At 45.2% G+C, this 26,634-nt stretch overlaps 1 protein-coding gene across 1 annotated transcript in view; it reads right to left on the reverse strand.

The window, feature by feature from the left end:
- Positions 1 to 22,197, reverse strand: part of LOC147733567 (aminopeptidase Ey-like) — a 538,593-nt gene extending 516,396 nt beyond the window's left edge. Inside the window, exon 1 of the mRNA XM_086958155.1 lies at positions 21,427 to 22,197. Within this exon, the coding sequence (XP_086814281.1) occupies positions 21,427 to 22,031 (605 nt within the window). The 5' untranslated portion in view covers positions 22,032 to 22,197. The remainder of the gene's footprint in view (positions 1 to 21,426) is intronic.
- Between the last annotated feature and the right edge of the window lie 4,437 nt (positions 22,198 to 26,634).

Below are 26,634 nucleotides of genomic sequence, written 5' to 3' on the forward strand. Positions count from 1 at the left end.
ATAGAAACCGGAAGTCTACGCATTCAATCAATGTGCAGGTGATCTGCAACGCTGCCAACATCATTACCGACATTGTTGCCAAATTTCCAGGGAGTACCCACGACTCCTACATCTTCCAGAATAGTGGGATATACACACGCCTTGTTGCTGGTGATTTTGGGGATGGATACCTGCTAGGTAATTAACTGTGAGACACCCTGATAGTCAATACAGAAGGATCAATCATGAGTATGTGACTAATCATTATTTCATTTTCCACCCAGGTGACAGTGCACATGCCCTGCGTTCATTTGTCCTCACCCCCTACCTGAATCCATCCACCAGGAGTGAAAGGCGTTACAACGTGGCACACAGAAAAACACGTTGCGTGGTGGAACGCACTTTTGGACTGCTTAAGAGCAGATTTTGCTGCCTCCATAAGAATGGAGGTGCAAGGCAATACACACCAATGATCTGTTGCAAAATTATTGCGACTTGCGCCATGCTGCCCAATCTTGCCACCAAGGAGGGCACAGAGGTAGAAATCACATATCATGAGGACATAGGTGATGGGACAGAACAAGCCGATCACAATGCAGCAGGAGCAGCGCCAGCAACAGATGACAGACTGAGATGCGCAGAAATCACAACCAGATATTTCTAATAGAGTGAGGAGACACAGGCATGTTTAGTTCCTGAAGCACTCAGTTTAATATGCACTACTACACTTCACATATACCAGACTACATGAATCAAACAACATCCGCATTTCACACTGGGTGGCCAAGGTTCACATCACAGAGACCTGTCCTGTGTTCAGGATTATTTGTTAATGCCTGCGCTTACGCAATATGGTGTGGCAGCTACGGGGCAGGGATCAACTTGCACAGTGGTGCCAGGGTCTTCTGCAAGGAGCCTGCTGTTCCGATGAATGTCCTGTACTTGCGTGCTGGATCCACTCCTGCTTGTGGACTCCTCTGTGTCCCCGACACACGTGTTACCAGCAGTGGCTGTCTGCTGTGTCAGCAGTACCTCCATAGCGGAGGTCACTATCCCCATCCCCCTGGACAAGTCACTGCAGCAGTGCACAATGTCAGTCTGCATGCTCACTGACCAGCGGCATAGCAGGGTGGTTGCAGTTGCCAGCCGGTTGATGGCGTTATTCTGCTGCTTAAGTACGTGCCTATTCCTGCGCCTTTCTGTCTGGTCACTCTCCAGCATCTCACAGAGGGAACCCTTACGCACACCCATTTCCCTCACCCCCTCTGCCACGGACTCCATTCCTTTTGCCATGGACTCCATTCCTAGGGCCATGGAGCATATCCCCCGATCAATGTTTGACATCCTGCTGTTCAGGATGCGCAGCTGTCTGTGCACTGCCATGATCCCTTTGGACTGCATGCGCTGGATCTTCATCATAGTGGTTTCCAAACCAGCAAAGACCCCCTGCATATCCTGCCCCTCGTCTCGCTCACGTGCCCTACGACCACGGACACTTGCACGCACAGATCCTGATGACCAGCCAGTGGTGGAGTGCTGTGTGTGTGAACTTCCACCTCTTCTTCATCAGAGCTTTCTAGGATCCTGAGAGGTGGAACATCCTGCCTCCTTGGCCTCACATGCACAGAGGACCCTGAGCTTGGTGTTGTGGCACCTGCAGGTACTGCCGGAGTCTGTGTCCCAAACAGCAGGGGTGACAGTGGCTGTGCTGTGGTGTCTTCCTTCAATGCTGTGGGTGCCTGCGCTGTGGAAGTGTCCTCAGGGACAGTGCTGGGTCTTGATGTGTCTGAAGGCTTCTCACTCGCAACCGTTGCTGGTGCACTCGCCTCCTCTCCCAGCGCTGCACTGCGCGATGACTTTCCTGTGGGCAGATATGGACAATGATCACCTGTGTGTCTTCATCACACAATTTCCTACGCCTCAACTGCTTGTGTATGGGGAGTGTGGCATGGCATGCTGAATTCTGTGTTGGCTGCTTTGATGTATGTTCCTATGACTACGACTACCATGATGCATTGGTAGTGAATACTGACATGTGTTCTGTATTGTGATTCAGACACCCACATTGGGGAAGGGGCCAGGGAATGGGTGGAGATTCATGTCCATGCATCTTACCTTTCTTTCTTGCAGCTCTGGCTGAGCTATCAGCATCCCCAATCCCGTGTATACATTTCGGCTCCATGGTGGATTCCACCAGCTGCTCCAGTTCAGTGAGGCTTGGTGCACGGCTCTTCCCTCCACCTGCGGCTGAGTATTCTTTCCTCTGGGTTGCAATCTTCTTTTTGGTGGTGATCCTCAGATCATACCACTTTTTTTTGACATCTTCAATTTCCCGATGTGAGACCCCTAGGGCATTTACTTTGCTCTGGATCGCCAGCCAGGTGTTTCTTTTGACAGACTCTGTTACTTGCAGGGACTGTCTCCCAAAAAGCTGGCTGTAATGCTGCACTACCTCCTCCACTAGCACCTGGAGCTCAGTTGTGCTGAATTTTAGCTTCCTTTTTCTATCACCTCCATCCTTCTGGCCTTCCTGGGACTCCATGGTGATGCTCTGCTGGGCTCAGTGCAGCCTGCTCCTCTGTCTTCCCTCCAGCTCTCCAAACAGTTCTGTAGCTCTGCACCTGCATGGGTGTGACCACCTCCAGGTACTGGGGTGTGGTACTTGCATCTGATTGGTTGATTTCTCAGTTGCTTTGTTGTGGGGTTTGGTGGGTGTCCCTGATTGGTTAACTGGCTCACATGTCTTCTGTTCGAATTTTCGTGATCGGATTTTACCGATTCGGTAAATACCGATTCGGTAATCTCCGAATCGGTAATTTCCGATTCAGTATCTCCCATTCATTCCTATGGGCCTGGAGGCCCATAGGGTTGAATGGGTGATACCGAATCGGATATTACCGATTCGGAGATTACCGAATCAGTATTTACCGAGTGTGGATTCCGATTGTTACCGATTCGGTATTTTTTACCGATTTTTTAGCTACATTCAGTTTTCCGATTCATAAATACCGATTCGGTATGCATCGGTTTTTAAGAACCGGAAAAATGAAATTACCTACATCGGGCCCTTGGTGAGGTGGATGTGGTGAAAGCGACACCAACTCACGGCAGGATCTTCTATTACCTAACTAAGCAATAGCCCACACTGAACCCATTTACCCATCCACACATAAAAGTGATCCATATTTCAGATACAGAAGAATATCAGTCATCAACATCATCATTCAGGCCTAGTGCTGTGTAACCGCTTATTCTTGTCACATCCAGACTTTTAGTCCTCTTTTCATGACTGTAGTATTTCATAAATTTAGTTTTAATTAAATACTAGTTCCCCATTGCTCAGAAGCAGTTACTGTTTCTATTTTTTGATATTTTATTACTAACAGGTATTCTTTGTTGGGTCATGTAGTAGTCTGGTCTAAATGTTTTGTAAAGCTATGATATAATTTATCACCCACTAACTCATTGTTTTTATTTCTATTTAGTTGCCTGCGATGTATAATCCTTCTAATTAATCCTACAATTGGAGCTCACCTGGGTTGCACTGGGACCTTGCTTGTGACATTTTGATGCCTTTCCTGTTATTGCTTCATCTATTTTCAGGTAACAGAACTATGGAGTGAAGTGAAGTTGTTAAGCTAATAAGCAATTAACTGCTACTGCAGATAAGAAATTGTTCATTTAGGTTGTTGCAGGCAATATAGGTCTTGTCAACATCCCCCCTTGTGGTCAAGATAGTTGTAGAGCTTCAGAAAGCAAGGGTATTTAATTAACTATAGCTAACCGGTATACACTTTTATAAACAGATTCAAAAAACAGGCTACGCAAAAAGGCCCCAGTGCAAAGTAAAAGTAAAACACAAATAAACTACTTCAGGCGCAGAGTGTGGTAAAATAATGTTCCCCTTTAATATTTTACTAAAAGCCCCATCCTCTCTGCCCACAAAAGGCCCACCCCTCTCCCAAAACCAAATTGAACAATCCCCAGCCAATGTCCAAGCAAAGGTCCAAGAAAAATATACCCAGTCCATCTCCCATCCCTCCCTCTCTACCCACAAGAAGTCCCTCCCACCCAAATATCTTTTTTAAAGGGCCTAGAACAGGGTGTTGTCCATATGGGTCTGGAGCTGGTCCAGGTTTTGCTCCCCATCTGGCTTACAATGCGGTCGAGCAGGACGCAAAGCTGAAATTGTCTGTCCAAGTAGAAGGTGGTGGCAGTAGTGGCAGGCAGGGCCCCTGATAGCTGGCAGTGGCGCCAGTGATGTAATACCAGGGAAACTGAAGGCTGGGGTTGGCTTGCTACTTCAGACTCTTCTTCCTCCAGGGCCACCAGATGCCACATTCAGAGTGGATGGTCTCCAGTCTCTGCTTTCACAGCCTGACCACTATCTCCTACCTGGTGAGTAGCTATATCGAGAAAACCAAAAAGAAAAAAGGAAAATTTTAACCAAACACTTGTTTAAAATTAAGTAGTTGGTGGCACATTTGAATTTAATATGATTATGATTAGGAGAATCAGAAGACCAATGTTATGCTTTGCCCACACATTCCTCACATAAAAGCACTAACTGGCAGAAAAGAATGAAGGCAGAATAACACCAGATGAAATAAATCAATTATTAGATTTTTTTAATGCTTTTCTAATAACACATTGAGTGGAAAAATTAAAATAAATCACCTCTCATTAATGAGTAAGGCATTATGCACTATGGAGTACAAGTTGCTAAATTAATGGAGGTGTGCTATTCAGCATTGTTGGGTACTTTGTTACTGTCTGCAGCTGAGGCATATGTAGTGGACGATTATCTATCTTTAATTCTAATGGCACTGCTCTTCTCCAAATGCCTTTCACTTTCTACCCTGACTCGAAAGGAGCAGATGAGTAATAAATAAGATACTATGTCACACACAGCACGTATGAAAATGCAGATATTATTATCCCATTTGTCGCAAGTAGCCGAGTGGGAAAACGATGCATGGCACTACAGGGAAAGGGATGGGTATGTAGATTCTACCTAACATGTTTGTCAAAGAGTGTCCCCTAAGTCAAACTTGAAATCAAATCAGGTACTTAGTCCCACCATACTCACTGGCCTCGCACACCACAACAAATTTTTCAAAGAAATTAATTTGCTGGATAGTAAGGAAAGGAAACTTGACTTACTCTACCGCAGGGTAAGGTAGAGAGATTAGATGGATAGGCAGTGTTTTTGCTATAGAATTAGGGGTGTCAGTGATGATCAATTAATCATGTGCCTAAGCTTTGGCCTATTTGGTCACAATACTAAAATCTGAACAGGCATAAAATAAATCTGCTATGGGAAACCATGAAAAGAATAGTGTGGAATCACTTCACAAGGCCATAAAGATGTGGTATATATCAAGTATGAATTTTTCAAGTTTTTGTTAGTCTGGGGGAAGAACTTAGGAAACTTAGGAAACAATAAAGGTGTGAAGTGGGCAAAGTGGACAAAAGGAAACACATCCTGTGTGTTTGGTTTGCAATGCATAGAAATCTTTGTAAATGTAGCATTAAATTAAGCAGACACACATTGCACAGCCACAACTGAAGTCACAAATTGAACCATGCTGGACTTCGGTCATGAGTGGTGAAATGCCATGGGCAAGAAGGGGTGATGAATGATAATGGGTGGGATACATATCTGCCTCACTTAACAAATACAGTGGGTTAACCCCTCCCATGCTTGTGTGCTGATGACTAGCTGAGTTCGTCATCAGCACCGGGGGGCTGTGCGCGCCCCCCAGCCCCCCGGCACAGCGGGGGAATAACCCCCGCAGAGAAGGGGTTAAGGTATTAGAAGAAAAATTTAAATACCCCCACTTTCAACCATAGATTTGATAACCATAAAACAAAGTAAACAAAGTGGATAAGCAGCATGGCATTTCCAGAAGAGTTCCCTTGTTTATTCGTCCAAGTAATCCTTTCCTTCTTCCTATTATATTCACCCATAGCCACCATGATTTAAGCTTCACTTTCTCTCACCCAAATTTCCAATCCTTCCATTCAGTATCCACCCTTTCTTTCAATCCTCCTTTCACCCATCCATCCATTAACCCAATATCCACCCACACACGCTTTTGCAAATCCATGCATCATTCCACTTATATACAATTTCATCCATCCTTTCTTTTAACCCTCTGTTCTTTCCTGCTTCCCTCAAGCCATTATTTTGAGCGTTCATTATGTGAGCTTTTGTTGAGTTGCAGATAGAAGAGGCCATACCTCAGCCACTGCTGTTGCTTGTAAAGTGGGTGCTTCACGATCACTAGCAATACCGAGACCCTAGTAGCTAGTGAATATAATAGTAATTGTCAATAAGCAAGCAATGTAATGACTACCACTCATCCCTGCAGGTACTTCTCTCACTCAAACTGAATCCCCTTCTCCTCCTGCAGCAGCACTTGAGCCAGCGACACTCTATGTGGCTACAAAAAAGCATTATACATTTTTAGATGCCAGATACACCTCCCCTTATTTTTTGTTTCAAGTAAAAAAAACTACTGCAGTACATCACCACAGTTTGGTTAGCACTACAGCATCTTCTATTAAAAATATCATGTTGGGAATGTTGTTGCTTCACAATGTTAGAAAAGCCAGGTAGTGAAGCCAACCAAAAGCTTTTTGTAATGGAGGGGCACAGCTATAGTCTAGGATGATGATACTCTGAGTCACTGAAGTGCAATGAAGTGGTGGAATAATAATAATGGTCAATAAAAGGCGTATGGTGTTGGTTGGCAAATGCAATGAGAGTTCATACTTTCCAGCCATCCGGCATTATCATGGGGACTACTGGTATACTGTATAAAATAATTACACAACACAATATTGGGGGTTCAGGGGATGGTCACTGACCATGGCCACTCTCTTGTTAACTGTTAAAGCATGAGAAAGAAAAACAAGCATTCTCAGAAAGCAAACATTGTGAATATTAGCTTACTTAGGCCTGCAATCGTCACAGTAGTACCAAAATTCTGTTCTTAGTCTTACAGTACCACAATGTATATAGGTGAGAGGGAAAGATTACCAACAAAGCAGAAGAAAAGTACAGACTAATAAAGACCGTACAAAGTCAGTTGCCAAAAAAAGAAACATGAAATAAAAAGATAATGCAGAGTTAGCAGAAATTAAACAAAATTTCTATAAGGGAGTCGAGAAAAAAAGTGGACAGTATGTAGTATCTAAGTCCATACGTACATATAATGAGGTAGCCGAGGCAGATGTAGTTGAGTCAATGTAGTTGGTTTATTCAGCCATAAGTAGGTTAACAGGAAGTATAACTCTGGAACAAGCAGCCCCACCAGGAGCAGCCTCTTAGCTACTCAGCCCATTCTCCAACTGCCAAACCTCATACCAGTCACCCAAGCATTCCATCCATGTCAGTCACACTCACATTCTAACCTGGAACACTCACGCTGGCTGAGCAGCTAGATGCAGAGAAGTGCAGGAACATAAATACTAAACCGAGAATACTACACCATCCTCTCCCTCTCAAATTGGAAAACAAAAGAGAATCAGTAAGCGAAGAAGAAAACTATCCACAATAAAAATATACTATCGTAATAATAATCCGTAAACCCAGGGATGAGAAGGACATCACATCACGAGAGGGAAAACAGACAAAAGTCAATAAAGAAGGAAGAAAGAGACAGTAAACACTAACACTGACACCATCCTCCTCCTTTAATACTGAACAAAAAGAAAAGTGAAAAATGAGAGACGAATTCACAAACAACAAGTGAGCAAGACCAAACATGAAGAAAACATCTTCACGAAGGTAGACTGTGGCAAACAAAGGCCACTCCTCTAGTGAGGAACTGAGAAGACATGGGGCTAACCCATAAACGAAGGTGTAACGAGGGAAAAACCCAAGAACACACGCAGCACAGGAAGGTGCAGCACAATGTGGCAAACCAAAAGAATTCCACTCCTCATGAGAGGAACTGAGAAAATATGGGGTTAACCCATAACCAAATAACAGAAGGTGTAACAAGGGACAAAAACCCAAGCACACACGCAGCACGAGATGGTGCAGCACAATGTGGCCAACGCACACATAAAGTCAAGGTGAAGCACAAGGTGACTTACACACACAAGACTACACACACAAGAGAACGTGAAGCACAGGGCGACTTACACATGACAATGAAATGTGAGGTGCAGGGCGGCTTACACACTGGACACAAGAGAAAATATCGCGCAGGGCGACATGCACACAATTGACGTACAACAAAGTGCACGACAATGAAATGTGAGGCGCAGGGCGGCTTCCACACTGGACACAAGAGAAAATATCGCGCAGGGCGACATGCACGCAATTGACGTACAACAAAGTGTCCAACACAGGTAGAGAAGGGAATAACACCCTATAACCTAAACATGAGGGTTAACAACAATGAGAAGGGATTATCACCCTATAACCCAAACATATGTGTTAACAACAATGAGAAGGGACTATCACCCCATAACCCACACATGAGGATTAACCAAAACTGTAGAGCAGAGATGAGGGTGAGAGAACCCACATAAGAAATGTGCCACCAGCGTTAAAAACATGTTAGATAAAGAACACACACATTTCTTAAATGAACAATCTGTAAGTTAAAAACATGCTTGTTGGTAAATGTGTAAGTTAAAAACATGCTTTGTGAATAACCACAGTCATAGGTGTGCCTGTCAACGGGATGAAAAAACAGGCCCTTGAAAATGTTTTGATGACAATCCTGAAGAAAAACTTCGCCAAAGTACATTCCAAGTACTTTGTAGCATGTCAGCTGTAGACAGAATAAACGAATGATCTGGCAGAGAACTCACCAAACGAATTGGAAACAAGGAACAGTGTCCTAGACTTTGAATGCACCCGCAGTAATGCTCGAAGTACACATGTGATGAACAACGAGTCCAGGGCTGCTGACACAGATGAACTTGCGGATAACTCACCAACGAACTGGACACACAGAACAGTGTCCTAGTCTTGGATAACTGATAAACGCAGCCAATGTCATGCCCGATGTGCAGACAATGTCATGCCCGATGTGCAGATGCGATGAACAGACAGACCGGAGCTGCTGGCACTGGAGCTCGCTGCATTTACCCCCAAAGTGAGGAGCTTGTCTCCTCACAGCACAGCAAAAATGATCCGCGACATCCAAGAACACCACCGCTCGTGCAAATTCCAAGATGGCGGGTCGCTCAGGAGACGCAAGCCGGGTGGCTCACGGCGCGCTTCTGCTCCTAAATGTCCTAAGACAGCATCAACGACCACAAAGCCAGAAGACGTCACAGGAGGTAGAAGAAAAGCTCCGCGCGGCACTGCGCTCAAAGTAAGTTGCACGAGCCACTTTTAAATTTGAAACAAAACTTAACTGTCATATTAAGAGGCCTTGCAAAAACACACGAAATCGTCTTTTTAATCACGAAGAACTCCACTCACCATGTCGGCCTCCTCCCAATTAGGCAAAGATGCTCTTGGTAGAGAATAAAGTACAATCGTGACAACTGTCACAGCGGCCGTTAACAAATTAAGCAGGCAGTCAAAAGAAAATCTCATCCATGTAAACACATCCAACGTCTTGAGTTAAAGAGAGTCATTAACACCGCACTAGTTCCTTTACGCAGACAGTCACCAATTACCTTGGTTTCACAGACAGGTACTGTGCAGACACTGCTTGCTTCCAAAGGCAGTAGATGTAGATTGTTGCTTTAGACAAAAAATAGATGTTGTTTCTTCTGCGTGACATAGGCAGCTTCAGTGATGAATTTCGACGCAGAAACCTTGTTTCTTGATGACTTGACAGCACAACTTGACTGGGGCTTGCCTGGTGTGTACGGCACTGGTGGGGCTACTTTTCGTGCTTGTAGAGGTTCCTTCTTCTTTAGATGATAGAAGCTTGTTCCACTTTCATTACAGGATACACCCAACTCTTGTTGAATGGCATAATATGCGCAGGAAAATCTCCAGATCGTCGCCATAGAATATGAAGTATCTAAGTCCATACATACATATAATGAGGTAGCCGAGGCAGATGTAGTTGAGTCATGTAGTTGGTTTATTCAGCCATAAGTAGGTTAACAGGAAATATAACTCTGGAACAAGCAGCCTCACCAGGAGCAGCCTCTTAGCTACTCAGCCCATTCTCCAACTGCCAAACCTCATACCAGTCACCCAAGCATTCCATCCATGTCAATCACACTCACATTCTAACCTGGAACACTCACGCTGGCTGAGCAGCTAGATGGAGAGAAGTGCAGGAACATAAATACTAAACCGAGAATACTACACAGTACAAAAAAAAACAAGAATACTTACTGGGCTGAGCAGAGCCCTCAGAATTGGCGTTGGTTGTTGGTGCCTCCTCCCCAACTCTTCTCGACCCCTCTCTGCCCTGCCCCTCTTCTTGCCCTTGGGCGATGATGTAAGGAATAAAGAAGATTAAAAAAAAGAATGGTGGTATAGTTAATCTCCACAAAATTAGTATGACAAGGAAACGCAGTAACATTCTACTTATCTAAATCAGCTCGCCTACAGTACTAGTATTGACTAATGTTGAGTTGGTCATACTAATCCCAAAATCCTTATTCCAAATTTCCCTAACAAAAACTACTTTTGGAACTAATGCATAACAATGAATGAGATTTGATTCTATTCTCATTTCTCAATCCCCTTTATGGACCTTCTCAGCCAAAGTGAGTGCAAAGGAGTAAGTAGCGCCGAGCACATGCCTAGTTCAAATTAGATCGCATAATAATATTCTTAATGTAATTTAAACATAACTTACCTCTGACTGTGAGCAGCTTAATATTTGGAAAAAAAAGTGTTAGAATCATAGAACACAAACACAACAAATAATTAATACTCACCGAGGCCAACAATCTCAATGCCTAGCAGGTCGTGCAGGTCCTGCTCCAGGTCTAGGATATCCGCCCAGTAGTGTATCAGCTGCTGAGTGGTGCACTGGACTTGGCAGGTGTGTCACTTACACCTGGGAACCCTTCCCATACACAGCCGGCAGTCCAGCAGGGTATACCCACATCCAGGCCTGCAGCCTGCTGGAAGCATGGAGGGGAGGTGGCACTGCATGAAAAAAGACTAGTGCTGCCACCTCCACCTTACAAAATATTGCCCATGGCTGCACCCTTTGGTGCACCTCTGCCCTCAAGGAAAGTGCCTGCTGCTGGCAGTTCAGGGGGGCTTGGAAGCACCACTTCCCTGGTCACCCTGTTCTGCCTTGACACTGGGTAGGTTGAAAAAAGAAAAGAAACTGGAGAAGGGAGGGAGGAAGGACGAAATAAGAAAATAAAGGAAAAATAAACAAAAATACAAAAAGTCACAAAAAAATTAAAACATTTAAAATACACAGATACAAAAACACGCACTAACACATCAAATAAAAAAGAGAGGTCAAATTAATTAGGAGGGCGGAGGATTGAAAATATTAAGGAGGAATTCAGAAATAGGCTCTGCACCATGAATAGAGTAAGAAAACACGATGGCTGCATCCATGCAAACTGCGTTGTGCCATTTGTGCATGATTTTTTACATGAGGACGTACTGTGTGTTGAATATGATGTAAAAATGCAACGCAAACAGTGGCATCGGAAGCCTCCACTCACCTGCGTAACTTCGCATAGAGCAGCTGATTTTCCTTTACCACTTTGGTGAGTTTCATGTAGCATGACTCCGCAAACTCTTCCCAGGCCTTCATTTCTCCAGAAAAAAACTAAGTCACAAGGTAAAATTTCCATGGGAATGAACTTGGTACCTGTATTCCGCCTGCGCTCCACTGCTGTTGGCCTCAACTTTTGACTTTGACCAGGTCTAGCGCCACCAGATACCTGTGGTTGGTGCTTGGTGCTCTTTGGCGCTAGAAACATCTAAAACTTTGAAAAATCATAATTCTGGTTCGCTGCATCAGATTTTTGACTTTGGGCTGTTGTCCAATAGGAAGATTTTATGGAGAGATGTGTGGGGGCCTTTACCTTTTTTGTGGTAGTTGAAAACGTCATGGAAAACCTAATCACAAGAGGAGGTGAGATAATCAGTGCAAAAGTCAAGGACACCATTAATGAAACTCCTACGCTGCCAGGTTACGGGTATAAGATGTTCTGTCTTCCTGTTTTTGGTGCTGTGTTGTGCAGCTTTGAAATGAGCAGTGTCATTTATTGAATTAATCGTTTTGTATTTAAGGGAATTCCTTTAGGGTAAATGAAAATCTCCACCACTTTTTTCTGATGTATTGAGGTGGAGGATGTTGTATTCTAGCAGTAATATGGTGGTATAGAGGGTGAGCAAAACCAAAACTTTGTGAGTGCAGTAGCTTCAAGGTTAAAGTCTTCAATGAGGGTGGATGCAGACCAAAAACCTGCACCTCTGACCTGTCATGTAGGACAGGAGTCACTGGGCTGATGTGATTCTTCTAAGGTTGATTAGATAGATTGATCTTTGTATGCAGTTAAGTCTTCAAGAGATAGTGGTAATAGAATGTATTGTGGGATATTTGATCAGAGAGAATTCACAGATGGATGTGTTTCATACAATATGCATGGAGGAATTTGACAAAGCATTGTGACTGGTAAATGCGCTAGTCTCTGTCGGAGTAGGTCTTTTCAAGTGCATGTCAGATGTAATGGGGGGGCTGGAAATGAATCCCTAGTAGGAGAGTGTTCATGGGAGAAAGACAGAGATTTTAGGTGTCAAGCTCTACATCAATTTATACAGGTAATTCAATTTCAGTTTGATGTCAAATAGCTCATTTTGGAGAGTGGTTGCAGAGATTCCTGCACTGCCTATTAGTACATAGCTGTTATGGGACACCTTAACCCCTTCGCTGCTCATGACGAGCTCAGCTCGTCATGAGGCACGGTTGAGCTGTGCTTATGACGAGCTGAGCTCGTCATGAACAATGGGGATTCAAAGCCTACCAGCACAGGAGGGGAAAAGCCATAGCAGCCAAGGTGTCAAGACATCTCAATATGATTTGGAACATTTTGAGGCTGCAAAATAAAATTTAGACCACAAAAAGCAAAATGTGTGGTGTTGGACTTGGCCCTTAAGGCAGGTTCACCCCTGATCTTTTTGCTTTAAATCTGTGATATGCGTGGATGATTTTCTGGTCTGTGCGCACTTTTTCTCTGTGTCCCAGAGTAAAGTGCGTGCATGTAGTTAGGCTGGCCTGCTCTCCCATAGGGATGCATGGGGAATGTCTGTGTCCCTAGTAGTTCCTGATGTGTGGGGAGTGCATGCTCGAATTTGGTATGTGCGTGTTCGTGGGAATGAATGCTTTGCAATGGTGTATGTGGCATGTGTGTGTCATGTGTAGAAATGCCATTTCTAGTACTTGGCATATTACTGTAAAATATGTCTGCAGTGTGATTGGCTGGAGCTGGCTGGTGAGCCTGGCTCCAGGAAGGCTGGATGGGTCAGCCCGGTGGTGAGTGTGAGATTAGCATGCTTGATGGCTTGGGAGGAGTGAACCTGGTCCCTGATGGGCCTGGACTTTCCCCAGACAATGCTGGCTCCACCCCCTGTAGTGCGACTGATGGCCCTAGCCCTGCCAGTGAATAGAGAGAGTGAATAGAGAGGGTGGTTGAGGTAAACAGAGTACTTCAAAACCAGCTGCGACTGGTTTCCCCCCACCCTGCACCCTGAGACAAAGGGGTTTTTCTGTATAAGAGGGGGCTGTGTCCCCATACAATTTGTCCTGTCTTTGGTTTCCTTCCAGGATCTTGCCAGAGGGGGCTGCTGCTGCTGCAGGGGCCAAGAGGACCGCCACTTGGCTGTCTCCCTGCCTGGAGACCCAGTGTGCTGGCTCTGGTCCTGCCTTGCCCCTCTGCCTGCCTCCAGACCCTGCTGGAGCTTTGCTGTGCCTGGAGGCGCCCTGACTTTTGAATTATAGCGCTAGGCGTGCTTTGTTTCCTTGAAGCACCGAGCGCGCTTCCCTTGGCGCTTGAGAGCGCTGTGCCTGCTCCCCGAGCGCTTGGGAGCGCTTTATCGATATTGCCGGTGCCCACCCGGCATGGGAGCGATCTGCCGATTTTCAAAGTAGCGAGTGCCACCTCGCTTTGTCTTTATTTTTGAGGCCGGTGCCCACCCGGCATTGCCCCACTGCTATTTGATTGATTACGAGCCGGTGCCCACCCGGCATTGCCAAGAGATCACCACCGCAGCCCAGGAGTGTGTGTTGCCCCGGCCAGGCCGCCGCGCTGCCTGCAGCGACCTGGAAGTCCCGCCTCCTGACCCCCAGGGCCGCGCTGCCATTGGCGGCCCCAGCGGAAGTCAGGGGGCGTGCAGCAAGACGAGTCCAGACGGGAGCGCGAGAGGAGCAGCCGGCTCCGTCCGCGAGGCTCCCCGAGTGAAGGAGAGCCCCGCGCCGGCCGCCGAGGAGACGCCTCCAGCCAGCGAGACAACCGGTGAGTGCCTGCCAGAGGAGAGGGCGTCGGGACACATTGTCGGTGTCCGCCCCTCCCCCGTAGCGCGATCTTGCGCGCGCAGTTGTATTCGAGCCCCGAGGGGCTCGTGGGGCATTATGTGATTCACGAGTCCCCCGTGAGGGACTCCAACGTGGGCAGCAATTCTTTATCTTGAGAGCCACGAGGCTCTGAGGGGCCATTCTGTTCTTTGAGCCTGAGAGAGGCTCTACCTGCCCGCATTGGTCCTTTTCGAGCCCCGAGAGGCTCCAGAGGCCGCAGTTGATTCCGAGCCCAGCGAGGCTCATTGCCCACATCGTTTAGAGCCCTGGGAGAGGCTCTGGGGGCATATTATCCTGAGAGTGCTGAAGCTCTACACTTGTGCATTTGTTCAGCGAGCCCTCAGAGGCTCTAGGGGGACACAAGCAGCTAGTTGGTTGTAGCCCCGAGGCTCCCACACTGTGTCTCCCCACCTTGTTCTTGAGCCCTCCTGGCTCCAACGTTGCCCAGTCCTGTTTAACAACTGTCCAGCACTTTGTGGACAGTTGCCATGTTTAGGCTTTGTGTTCTGTGCTGCCTGCGCAGACCTCCCTGACACTGAGACTCAGGGCATTCCGCCCCTTTCGAGGCCAGTTGGCCTGAGGGACATTGTGAGTGTTGTGCTATGTGCACCCCGCGCATTGTAATTTCTGTGTATGTGATTCTTGCGCATATGTTCTAATCTGCACCTCTGTGTTTTATTATCTCATGTGCAATTGTTGATGTCCCATTTTATGTTTATCCACTTTGCTAAGAGTGACCTGCATAGAGGATTGTTGATGTCCCATTTTATGTTTAGGTTTCCTTCCCTTTGCTAAAAGTGAATTGCTTAGGTGTTGGTATTCCTTCCTTAGGTCCTGATGAGAAGGTCCTAGTTACCTGCGTGATTTACCTACAATGTTTTAGGGTTGCTTAGGAGAACTTTACTCTGTTCCAGTGATTACTGGATGTGTGTTGCATTTATAGTTTTGGGGCGAATCATTCTAATGTTTATGTCCTAAGTGTGTACCTACCAGTAGTATTTTCTGACAAGTGCCTACCCCTGACAGTGGTCCATGTGGCCTTGTCCTGTACATAATTCCCCTTGTAAATTTTGCCCGTGCCCCTGGCACATTGTAAAGTTTGTGTGTTATCTAATGTGTTGTTTATTATAGTACAAAGGCTATTTTTCTATATATCCTTGTGTGGAGTTTTTCTTTGTGGTGGGCCTTGGGTGTTGTTGCTGGGGTGCGGGCGCAAATACTTAACTCATGCCGCCTCCAAGTTTAGCCTAGACTACTCGCGCCACGTTGCCTAGAGGGCGAGTGGGGGTTACCTTGGTGTGTGACTCCCTTGCCCTGACTTTAGAAATGGCGATCGCTGACTGACCTCGACGCGAGTCTTGGCCAGCCAGGGTCCCGTTTCTAACATGTGGTAATATGTACGGCCAGAAAATGTGTCCGTCACTAACAAAGTGGCCCAGCCAGCAAACCAGTCCCGAGCAGCAAGCTTGTGGTGCAGAAGAAGATGTCCGATGCCACAGAGAGTTCCACAAAACAGTATAAAATGTGTGCTCCCTCTGGCACCACCCAGACATGCGGCTTCTTAGCATGACATACGCTGCTGGAGACAGTTGTTATTGTGCTCCCTGCATCCTCCTCCCGTCTTAATGTAAGGAGGGTGGAGAACAGCAATATGTATTTCAGGTTGTACAGTAACGCGCAGGGGTAGAGGAGAAGTAGAAAGGGAATACTAAATGGCCATAGACGGTGAGGGAAAGGGGGACTGGAAATAATGGTGACTAGGGTAGAGGCCGAAAAGCAAAGGAGGAGGACTGTCAGGGACAGGTAGGAGGAAGGGCAGGAAGACAGCACTGTGAGACAAAAGAAAAGAAGGACCGGTGTGAGGACTAGTAGAAAGACTACGAAAGGAGACCATAACACTGACATCACTGGTAAGTCAAAATCTCCAGCAGTCTTTTTCTCTCATTTTTAAGTCTCGCTAGCGAATGCAGCGCATGCGCTGCATCACCTTGCGAGCCTCTATTGTTGCCGCTTTCTGTGCCGAAGGGAGTCAGGAGATGGCACGCGCGGACAGGAGATGTGCACGCGTACGGACAGGAGATGTGCACTCCGTACACGTGCACATCTCCTGTCCCTGGAGGCTGGCACCTTGTGCATTGCGCACTTTCAGTTTCCCTCCCTCCATCAGCACCACAGAGCCAGCTTGTTATTTTTGTTTTTCTCTACCTCCCCGTTGATGTTTTTTTTTCTATGTCCTGCTAGGTCCATATCTGATGAGGTAAAATAATGGCCAGTGGCCGCACCGGCTCACAATAACCCCTGAATATAAGGCAGGTAGGGCTGGGATTCAGATTTATAATTTACGGTTCAACTTGCATGTCAGAGGTGAACATTTAACTCAACCAGCTGCCTTGTAGGAAGAAACAAAACCTTAAAACAGGATGTGACGTACAGAAAGAATGACACGGATCTGTCCATAAATTCCCGGTGAAGCTGCAAAAAGGAGACCTGGTTGTCACGCTCACACTGCAGAATTCTCACAGATTCCTACTAACCCCAGGGCCTGGTTGTATTTTCCTTATGAAGGTGGCAGGCTGGAGCCCGTCCAGTGGTAACCAGAGGGCTCCTGATTACCAGGATACCTCTTTGGCATTCCAGCACTTTGCTTTTACGTATAATTATCAGTTGTGATGGTTCAATTGTCTTAATTTAAATGAATCAAGACTACAGATTCCAGCATGCACTGTGACATAAAATTAATGGAAATCAAGAATGCAAAAGTGGTGTGCTAGTGACAAGCAGCCATGTGGTCAACCTACCAGAGCAGGAATGTAAGGTGTTCGCCTTTAAGTGGCAATCGGAGCCTCACCCCTTGAGTCTGGGGACTATAGATTAGAGTTGCACCAGCCAGCCAGCAAATGAACAAAGAGAGCTGAGCCAAGGGTCTAGCTGGGCTCGAAGAGCCCCTGTATGAGCCATCCTGAAAACATTTGGCGTGCAAATCATGCAACAAATATCATGTGTTGAAATGTCTTGGAAATTCAAAAATTTGCATTCCTATAATGCACCCTGGTACATTAGATTATATCAATGCATTAAAGAGTTTCTTAATTTCCAACCAACCCACCCCCTTCGCCCGTAAGACCATACCACCAGTGAGCTAAGAGGCAAGTCAGTTGTCTTTTGCACTCTAGGTGTGGCTTAGATTTTTATTATAGTAGGAGCACCATTATAGCTTATTTAACACGTTTTCTTTTTTAGGGTACACATCCTGAATTCGGGTATTTGAAGGTGCTCGTATATGTGCTGATGAAGAAAAAGGAGGCATGGTGAAATAATATACTTGCTCACACTGTTTGGTCAAGCAGGGAAGTGGGATTGAGACCAGGGTTTGTAGCTTCACTAGCTGTGTATCTTTTTCATATCAAACGGAAATGCTTTGTGTTCAATTATTGATATATGAGTTTAGAGGGGGTGGAGATGCAGCCAGATGTCTCGTTTTGCAGTTTTCTTAGCACAAACCTGTCCAAGGACATTTTAAACATCACAGCAAACCCAGACTACGTGAAATCTTTTTTTAGACAGATGAAGTTTGAATGATTTACCCAGTTTCAGAGAGTACTAAGTCAAGGCTGGAATTCCAAGAGATTCTCTATGTTCAAACGTTGCAGCTCTAGCCACTGGGCCACATCTCCTCCATACATTTTTGGCTTGTTTTGGGCCGGAGGTTCCACGAGACCCTCAAGCTGTGACCGAGCCAGGCTCAAGCTTTTAGAGACTCAGGCGTCTAACATCACACATACCGAGCACACATGCAGAACAAGCATTTGCAATGCAATAGGTCTCGCATTTGCAAGACTTTGAGCTACTAGAGACTTTATTGTTGCCGCTTTCTGTGCCGAAGGGAGACAGGCGATGGTACACGCGGACAGGAGATGAGCCCACGTACAGACAGGAGATGCGCACTCCGTACGCGTGCACCTCTCCTGTCCCCGGAATCTTGCAGCACGGATCGCACTCTTTCAATTTCCATTCCCCCGTCAGCTCCACAGAGCCAGCTTGTTCTTTTTGTTTTTCTCTACCTCCCCGTTGATGTTTTTTTTTTCTCTGTCCTGCTAGGTCCATATCTGATGAGGTAAAATAATGGCCAGTGGCCGCACCGGCTTACAATAAGCCCTGAATATAAGGCAGGTCGGGCTGGGATTTAGATTTATAATTTACTGTTCAACTTGCATGTCAGAGGTGAACATTCAACTCAACCAGCTGCCTTGTAGGGTGAAACAAAACCTTAAAACAGGATGTGACGTATAGAAAGAATGACACGTATCTGTCCATAAATTCCCAGGGAAACTGAAAAAGGAGACCTGGTTGTCAAGCTCGCACTGCGGAATTCTCATAGATTCCTACTAACCCCAGAGCCTAACTGTATTTTACTTATGTAGGTGGCGGTCTGGAGCCTGTCCAGCGGTAACCAGAGGGCTCCTGATCACCAGGACACCTCTTTGGCATTCCAACACTTTGCTTTTACGTATAATTATCAGGTGTGATGGTTCAATTGTCTCAATTTAAATGAATCAAGACTACAGATCCCAGCATGCACTGTGATATGAAACGAATGGAAATCAGGAATGGAAAAGTGGTGTGCTGGTGACAAGCAGCCATGTGGTCAACTTACCAGAACAGGGATGTTAGGTGTTCGCCTTTAAGTGGCAATCGGAGCCTCACCCCTTGAGTCTGGGGACTATAGATTAGAGTTGCACCAGCCAGCCAGCAAATGAACAAAGAGAGCTGAGCCAAGGGTCTAGCTGGGCTCGAAGAGCCCCTGCATGAGCCGTCCTGAAAACATTTGGTGTGCAAATCCTGCAACAAATATCATGTGTTGAAATGTCTTGGAAAGTCTAAAATGTGCATTTCTATAACGCACCCTGGTACATTAGATTATATCAATGCATTAAGAGTTTCTTAATTTCCAACCAACCCACCACATCCGCTCCTAAGACCATACCACCAGTGAGCTAAGATGCAAGTCAGTTGTCTTTTGCACTCTAGGTGTGGCTTAGATTTTTATTATAGTAGGAGCACCATTATAGCTTATTTAGCACGTTTTCTTTTTTAGGGTACACATCCTGAATTCGGGTATTTGAAGGTGCTCGTATATGTGCTGATGAAGAAAAAGGAGGCATGGTGAAATAATATACTTGCTAAGGATCACACACTTTGGTCAAGCAGGGAAGTGGGATCGAGACCAGGGTTTGTAGCTTCACTAGCTGTGTATCTCTTTCATATCAAACGGTAATGCTTTGTGTTCAATTATTGATGTATGAGTTTAGAGGGGGTGGGGATGCAGCCAGATGTCTCGTTTTGCAGTTTTCTTAGCAAAAACCTGTCCAAGAACATTATGAACCTCACAGCATAGACAGACTACGTGAAATCTTTTTTTAGACACATGAAGTTTGAATTATTTACCCAGTTTCAACGAGTGCTGAGTCAAGACTGGGATTCCAAGAGATTCTCCATGTTCAAACGTTGCAGCTCTAGCCATTGGGCCACTTCTCCTCCATACATTTTTGGCTTGTTTTGGGCCAGAGGTTCCACGAGACCCTCAAGCTGAGTCCGAGCCAAGCTCAAGCTTTTAGAGACTCAGGCGTCTAACATCACACATCCCGAACACACATGCAGAACAAGCATTTGCAATGCAATAGGTCTTGCATTTGCAAGACTTTGAGCTACTGGCATTGTAAATAACAAACCTTTATCTAAGTGTTGGTTTTGAAAACATATAAATAGAAGGCATTGTAATTTACAATGTCAATAGCTTAAAATTTCGCAAATGCGAGACCTATTGCATTGCAAATGCTTGTTATACAGGCTTGGCACCGTTATTTTGAGGTTCTTGAAGGCGGACTCTGCCTGCATGAAGCTCAAAGTCACCTCACAGAGCAGGAGAGAGACTGAAAACACCTCTCTCCTGCCCACCAACTTTTATTGTCCTAGCGCACAGCTGTATCAATAAAAGGAGAATCAATGAAGCTTCCAGCGCTGGGTCAATAACAGGTGGGTGTATTAAGCTCCTAAGTGTTTTTTAAGAGTTTGGCAGATGGGTTACTGAGTCATAAATGTGAGGCGTTCCCGTCCACTTAACTACAAGTGTATTATCCTATGGCACTTGCAATAAAGTGAATGAGATACCGGTCATGTTTGTGGTGGAGTACCTGGGCAATAAACTCTAAATCGAGCTGAAAGTATCAACTAACATTTCTGCAAGTAAAACAGTTTGTAAGTTAACATTATAAACAAGCATTGGCAATACCAATAGGTCTGGCTCATGAATGTACTGTCAAGACAGACCTATAAATCAGTGACTGCCCTAGTCCCATCTGTGCTGCTGCCACAGACATACAGCATAAATTATCTAGTTATTTAAGAAGCTTTGATAGTATTACAGTTGCACATGTGAGTTCGTTGAAGCTCAATCCCAGGCAGCTGGATAAACAAACAAAATGATCACAGCTGTGGGAGGGGGGGGACAGCCACATTTTGTGGAAGCACACAACTTCTGCCCAAACATAACATGTACTCCTGGCTCCCAACATCTGGGCGGAGCCAAGTCCCCTCTCCTGATGGTTCTGGCATAATTGTCTGGCGACATGTGCTGTTGCGCCAAATCATAAATATGAGTTCAGCAAACATTGAAATGTATTACCACCACCTCTTAATGTCAAAGTTCCAAAGTAATAAACGATCCATTGTTCAAGTGCATTTTTTAGAATCTTTAGGAATTAAAAGATATGTTTCATCCGTAATGAGGCTGCTTGAATTTAGTTAATCGTATGTATGGAAGAGCCTGTGTGCCTCTTTAAGCGTCAATACTTTACAAGATGAAAATAATTCACTGAAGGACTGAGAAGATACGCATGGCTTGTATAGATTCACATTCATTTTGTACACATTCCAAGAAAGAAGCACACACCGAAAGTCTTACCTGGTTTCATCCCCCTCTTTGTATTCACTTCTGTAGAACCCGGACAGGTCGTCTGCCAGCTCCCCGGTGAACTGACTGAGCAAAACATATGTTTTACCAACTTCTAGGTCTTTGTTCAGCTCCACCACCAGATACTGGGTTGGTACCTCCAGCCATGTGCTCTTAATGCCCGGAGCGGTAGATCCATCCGCGACAGCCAGTGAAACGAGGAATCCGCCCTGCATGGTGTAGTTCAGCTTGTTGCTGTGGATCAGGACAAGGTTAGTGGCGATTTCGCACCTAAAATACACGGTGCTACTCCCTTTAAAGATGTAGAGGCCTTCGGCGTCCTTCTCCAGGTAGGGCTGCAGCTCCACGTCATAATGTTGCGGCATCAGGGATTTGGGGACCCGTCTCCTGTTCCACGGGTTGTTTGGCTGCGGAGTGGTGGGTTCTGCGGTTGTGGTTCCAGTCCCATTCGTAGGCACGGTGGGACTTGGTCTCATATTTTTATACATCTCTTTGGAATATACGACGGACAGCCCGATGATCGTCGCAATGGCAGTCACGGCAAACAAAACGCACACCATGGCCAGCAAGTTGCTGATGTAGAATCCTTTCGCCATTTTCACAAGTGATAATTGTTTACAAAATGAAAAAGCGGACTGCTCCGTGATCCTTTTGAATGTCTGCAAGGCACTGTCAGCAGAAAGTCGATTAGTCCACAGCTGGTCGAGAAAATATTAACTTGAGGGTAACAAGGTAAAGCCGCTCACTGGGAAACAGCTACTCCTGTTGAAAAAACACAAAAATCTGTGATGCTGAAAGTAGTGTTAGCCCATAAATCCCACAGCCCTTCAACCTGCGTTTACATTTCTGCAAGGAAGAACTTTTCAGGTTTTCCTAAAGTACCACGTAGACAGCCAGAGTGCTGGGATATTTTCTCCGACTGGTTCATTGTTTATAAACCCATAAATCACAGCTGGACTATACAAATGATATGCAGTACAGAATGCAGCTATAGCTCTAACAATTACTTGAAAATTAAAAGGTCATAGCTCCCCCAGTCATCAGCCCTGTATCAGCTCCAGGTGGAGGCCGCATGAAGGTATAAATCCTTACATCCCTGCAAAATTGCTCCCTAAGTAAAGCCTCTCATTCAAGCCACACCTATAGAGATAGGATCGGTCCCACCCCACTGAGACTTCTATCAGTCTCTCCTATCATGACGGTGTTTGGTCCTTTAGAGTCTGAGGTCTGAAAGCCCCAGCAACATCCACTATAGAACCTCTTCTTCCCACACTAGATCTAAGCATCACATACATCAATTAAACGAGTCAATGGTCTGAAGACACATTAGGTCAATTTCCAAGTTATACTTTGAGCTAAGTGCTGGGCTACAGCAGCAAACTCACAGTTTTGCTCTGTTGCAAAAGCAAATGTGAGCTTTTTTTTAATCCTTGTGCCAACAGGGTAAGAAGTCAGCTGGCTAGAGCTGTTACCAACAGAAAAAGCAACTGGCATGGAGAAGAGAGAAGAGAACATCTGTGGAATTCAAAGAAGAAGAGAGGCATTTAAATGAAAAGCAGCAGCCATGGAAGAACTGCTTGATGTGTTTCTAGCCTATCTGATCTAGTCGTAGGAACTTTAAGTCCATTTCATTAATCTAGTCCTCTTGTCCTGCCTCATGGAAATTAGCGTACACCAGTTTTAATTGGATTTTACTTGATGCTGGTAGATATGTTTCTGAACGAATGAATAAATGACTGGATGAAGGAATGAGTGAATGAATCAATGAATAAATGCATGAATCGGACATTTATATTGCGCAACTGTTACCTCAAAAAGCTGTGTCCTAGAGCTCCCAGGCCAACCCATAAGCAAGAAGGAGAAAAGTCTTACACTAAACAAGAAACAGTTAAATGGTTACGTTGAGCAGGTACGTTTTTAATTTTTTTCTGAATCTTTCATAGTTAGACTTTCTCGAAGGAACAGAAGCATGGCATTCCATGCTTCGAATATTAAGACCGATAGGGATCGGCCACACATCATGTTTTCTTTTATACCTAAGGAATAACATCAGATGTTGGGCGCTAGAATGCAGGTTATAGAAGGAACGGTACCGAACAAATATGGAAGTTTTATGGTTATCCAGTATGATACTGCTTACTGCCTTGTGGAAGAGAAGAGAGTCATATGTACAAGAAAGTGTCGGAGCACGGGTTAGCTCCAAAATTGCATTTGCGGCGGTCCATCACTTTAGTAACGCTGGGATCCGCCGTATTTACAATAATAAGGCACACCACTGCGTTTCTTCATGCGCTGGTGCTAAATTCAGCTTTCTCGCACCAACACAGGCACCCTTGCACCATAGTGCAAGAGTGCCTGCATTGAGGGAATGATTGTTTATGTGAAGGAAGGTGTCCCTGCCTCCGCATAAGCAATCCAGAATGGCGATTTGTAACTTCTATATGTGTGCTGCATTGTGGAGCACACTTAGAAGTTGTCATTTTTTAGAAACAGCACAAACAAGGAGAAATAAAGCATTTCTCCTCGTTTCGCCATGTTAAGACTAGGTTTTCTCTGGTCTTAATTTTGGCCCAGCCTCCTATTTACGCCACCCTTGTAAATAGGAGGCAGCATCAAATTCAATGGGTGTTGCAGTGGAACTCCACCACAACACCCATTGCGCGCCCCTTTCACGCTAAGTGTAGCGTGAAAGGGGGCCTTATTTACACGGTGGCGTTTAGTCACGTTAAGAGGCTTAATGCCACCTTGTAAGTAAGGCGAGGGGTTTATCGCCACAGGAACGTAATTAAAAGCGACATTTCTGTGGCCTTAGGGGCTTGTAAATATGCCCCTTATGGCCTTAAACACGGCGCTCTGAGCACCTAGCAGCCAGAGACATGGGTGAAAATCAACAGAAATCATTGTATGAAAAACTACCAAATTCCAAAGATTGACAGGTTCACAATATTGAGACCATAAAACTGCAGGGCAAAAAACAGGCAAGTGTACAGAGGGTGGTAAGGATTTACTATTCATAACTCTACAATCACGTACCTTGAACATATATATATGTCTATGTAGCTATTTCAAGATCCTTTATGGGTGGCTCTGCTCGCCAGCTTTGCTGTTTGCGTTTTGTCTCAGCCCAAGCCTCTTCTGCTGGATATGTAAACAACTGACTGCACCATTGTTCATAATCTCTGGTCCTGCCAGAGCTTATGCCGCTGTTGGAGCCAGGTTTGGATCTATAGGAATATAACTGTAACACATTTGCTTATCTCATCCTCTTGTATTGATGTGTTTTATCTAGGACCCGATCAATGTTGTGACCTTATGCCCCTATACGGCTATAATCAATACATATCCCTATAATGGCATAATAATCAGAGCCATATTTCAGTAACTCGCCTCTGCAGTCCATGACAGTCCATGACACAGCAGAAGCCACTTCCTTAGATTCCTAGATAGCACACCGAGTTCTTTCGACACACCAAACCCGCAGCAACCTGGGAAAGCCCCACTTGCTTTGTTTTGATTAGTAATAGAACTCCTGCGAGCACTGTAAGAACGACCAGTTCTTAGTGACATCTTTATTGACGTCTTATGTCCAAAAACTTACGTCAAACTCGGCACCTTTCTGGTATAAATATACCAACGTTGCCTTAAGCAAACACGCGGTGGTGGTGAATAATGGAGCAGAACAGCTGTCCCCTTGCAGAAAGCCCAGCAGATGCGAGAAGCCCACGGACGCTGCCCCTCCTCTTTGACGCGCTGAGAAAGACGCTGTCTTTTCTCCTGCCAAGAAAATCCAGCTCCGGCGTTTCCAGCCTACCCTTGCGGGTGACTGGGATATCGGGTCCTGAGAGGGGATACCAGAACCTCCTACATTCTATTCCAGAGGTACGGTGCTGACTAAACCCTTAGAGAGAATTCTTGAATCAAACTCTTGGCAAAACCAACTTAACTTAAACTACTACTTACTTACTTCCTCCCACGTATTAGGCTTAGGTCAGGTACACCGGGCTAGACGTAGTTAGAAGCACCAGTTGAGGTCGTTAGCCAATGTATATATGAAAGTATATATTTTATTCATTTTAACTATCTTATGGCTAAGAAACCATATCAATGCTTTTTACAGTATTATTTCGTAATACTCCTTTTACTGTACGCACTTTCCATAATAACAAGTCTTGCAATTGTGGCAATTCATTTCTCTTGCATGAGAAAGAAGACTGCTCAATAAATAATATCTTTTATTGAAAACGCACGTCTCTCTATTCTCTGCACCCTGGTGAAATTAAATCTGCACAACTGACTGAGTGAAATAGCTGTCTATTGTTTCACACGACTCTAGAGATTGACTCTTATTCTGGGGAGCAAAGTTGTCATGTTTATGCGGTTGTCGGAAGCTGAATCCCTTCTTGTCTGAGCCAGGGAAGCTGATCACTTCCTATTCAGTCAAGAAAGTTTCCAGTGACCTCTGAGCTAGCTGGCGCAAACCTAAATTAAGTCTAACATAGTCAGTAGAGACCTAGAAGACCGCAATCCTTCGTCTACACTGATGTTTATGTTATTCCAATGCGCAGGGCCTATAGGGAAAAAAGGAACTACACTACATGGCGCCCAACGTTTGGTAAGGCAATAAAACTAACGCAAGACGTTAGAGTAACTCAGTCGTGCTTTTTCACACAGACCCTTTTTCCCATAAATACTCCGATAGACGTCTGGAGTGGGTGAAAGGCTAAAATCCGCCGGAACTTAGTAGGAAGAGATTCCTATGTAGAGTTTCTGGTTTAGTCAACGTTGAAGGATACAGTGTTCCAAAATATTGTGCACCTAATCTTTTGTTTCCTTGAAAGCTGATCTGCAACAAAAAACCTTTCTGACAGTAAAATGCCAGATAGTGATGAGGAAAGGGATGCTGCTATATTAGCAAATTAACTCCTAGAGGATGACACAAGTCTCCTACATAACGACCCGAATGCTATCCTCATTCCAGTCAACATAAGAAAAACTATAACTTTAAAACCTATAGAAAACGGACTGACAGCACGAGGTGGTACAGTCATTTTCGTGATAGAGGCACACGAATATCGGCAGACAGAGGTATTCTATTCTTGGACAAACTTTCCAGCAGCAAACGCTACAGCACACGAGTACCACTATTACAAAATAGAGGAACCTCCGGAAGAATACGCTCCTTTCGAGGAGATTGAAATC

Source organism: Lissotriton vulgaris, chromosome 2_1 (genome assembly GCF_964263255.1).
Source record: "Lissotriton vulgaris chromosome 2_1, aLisVul1.2, whole genome shotgun sequence".
Taxonomy (NCBI): Eukaryota; Metazoa; Chordata; class Amphibia; order Caudata; family Salamandridae; genus Lissotriton; species Lissotriton vulgaris.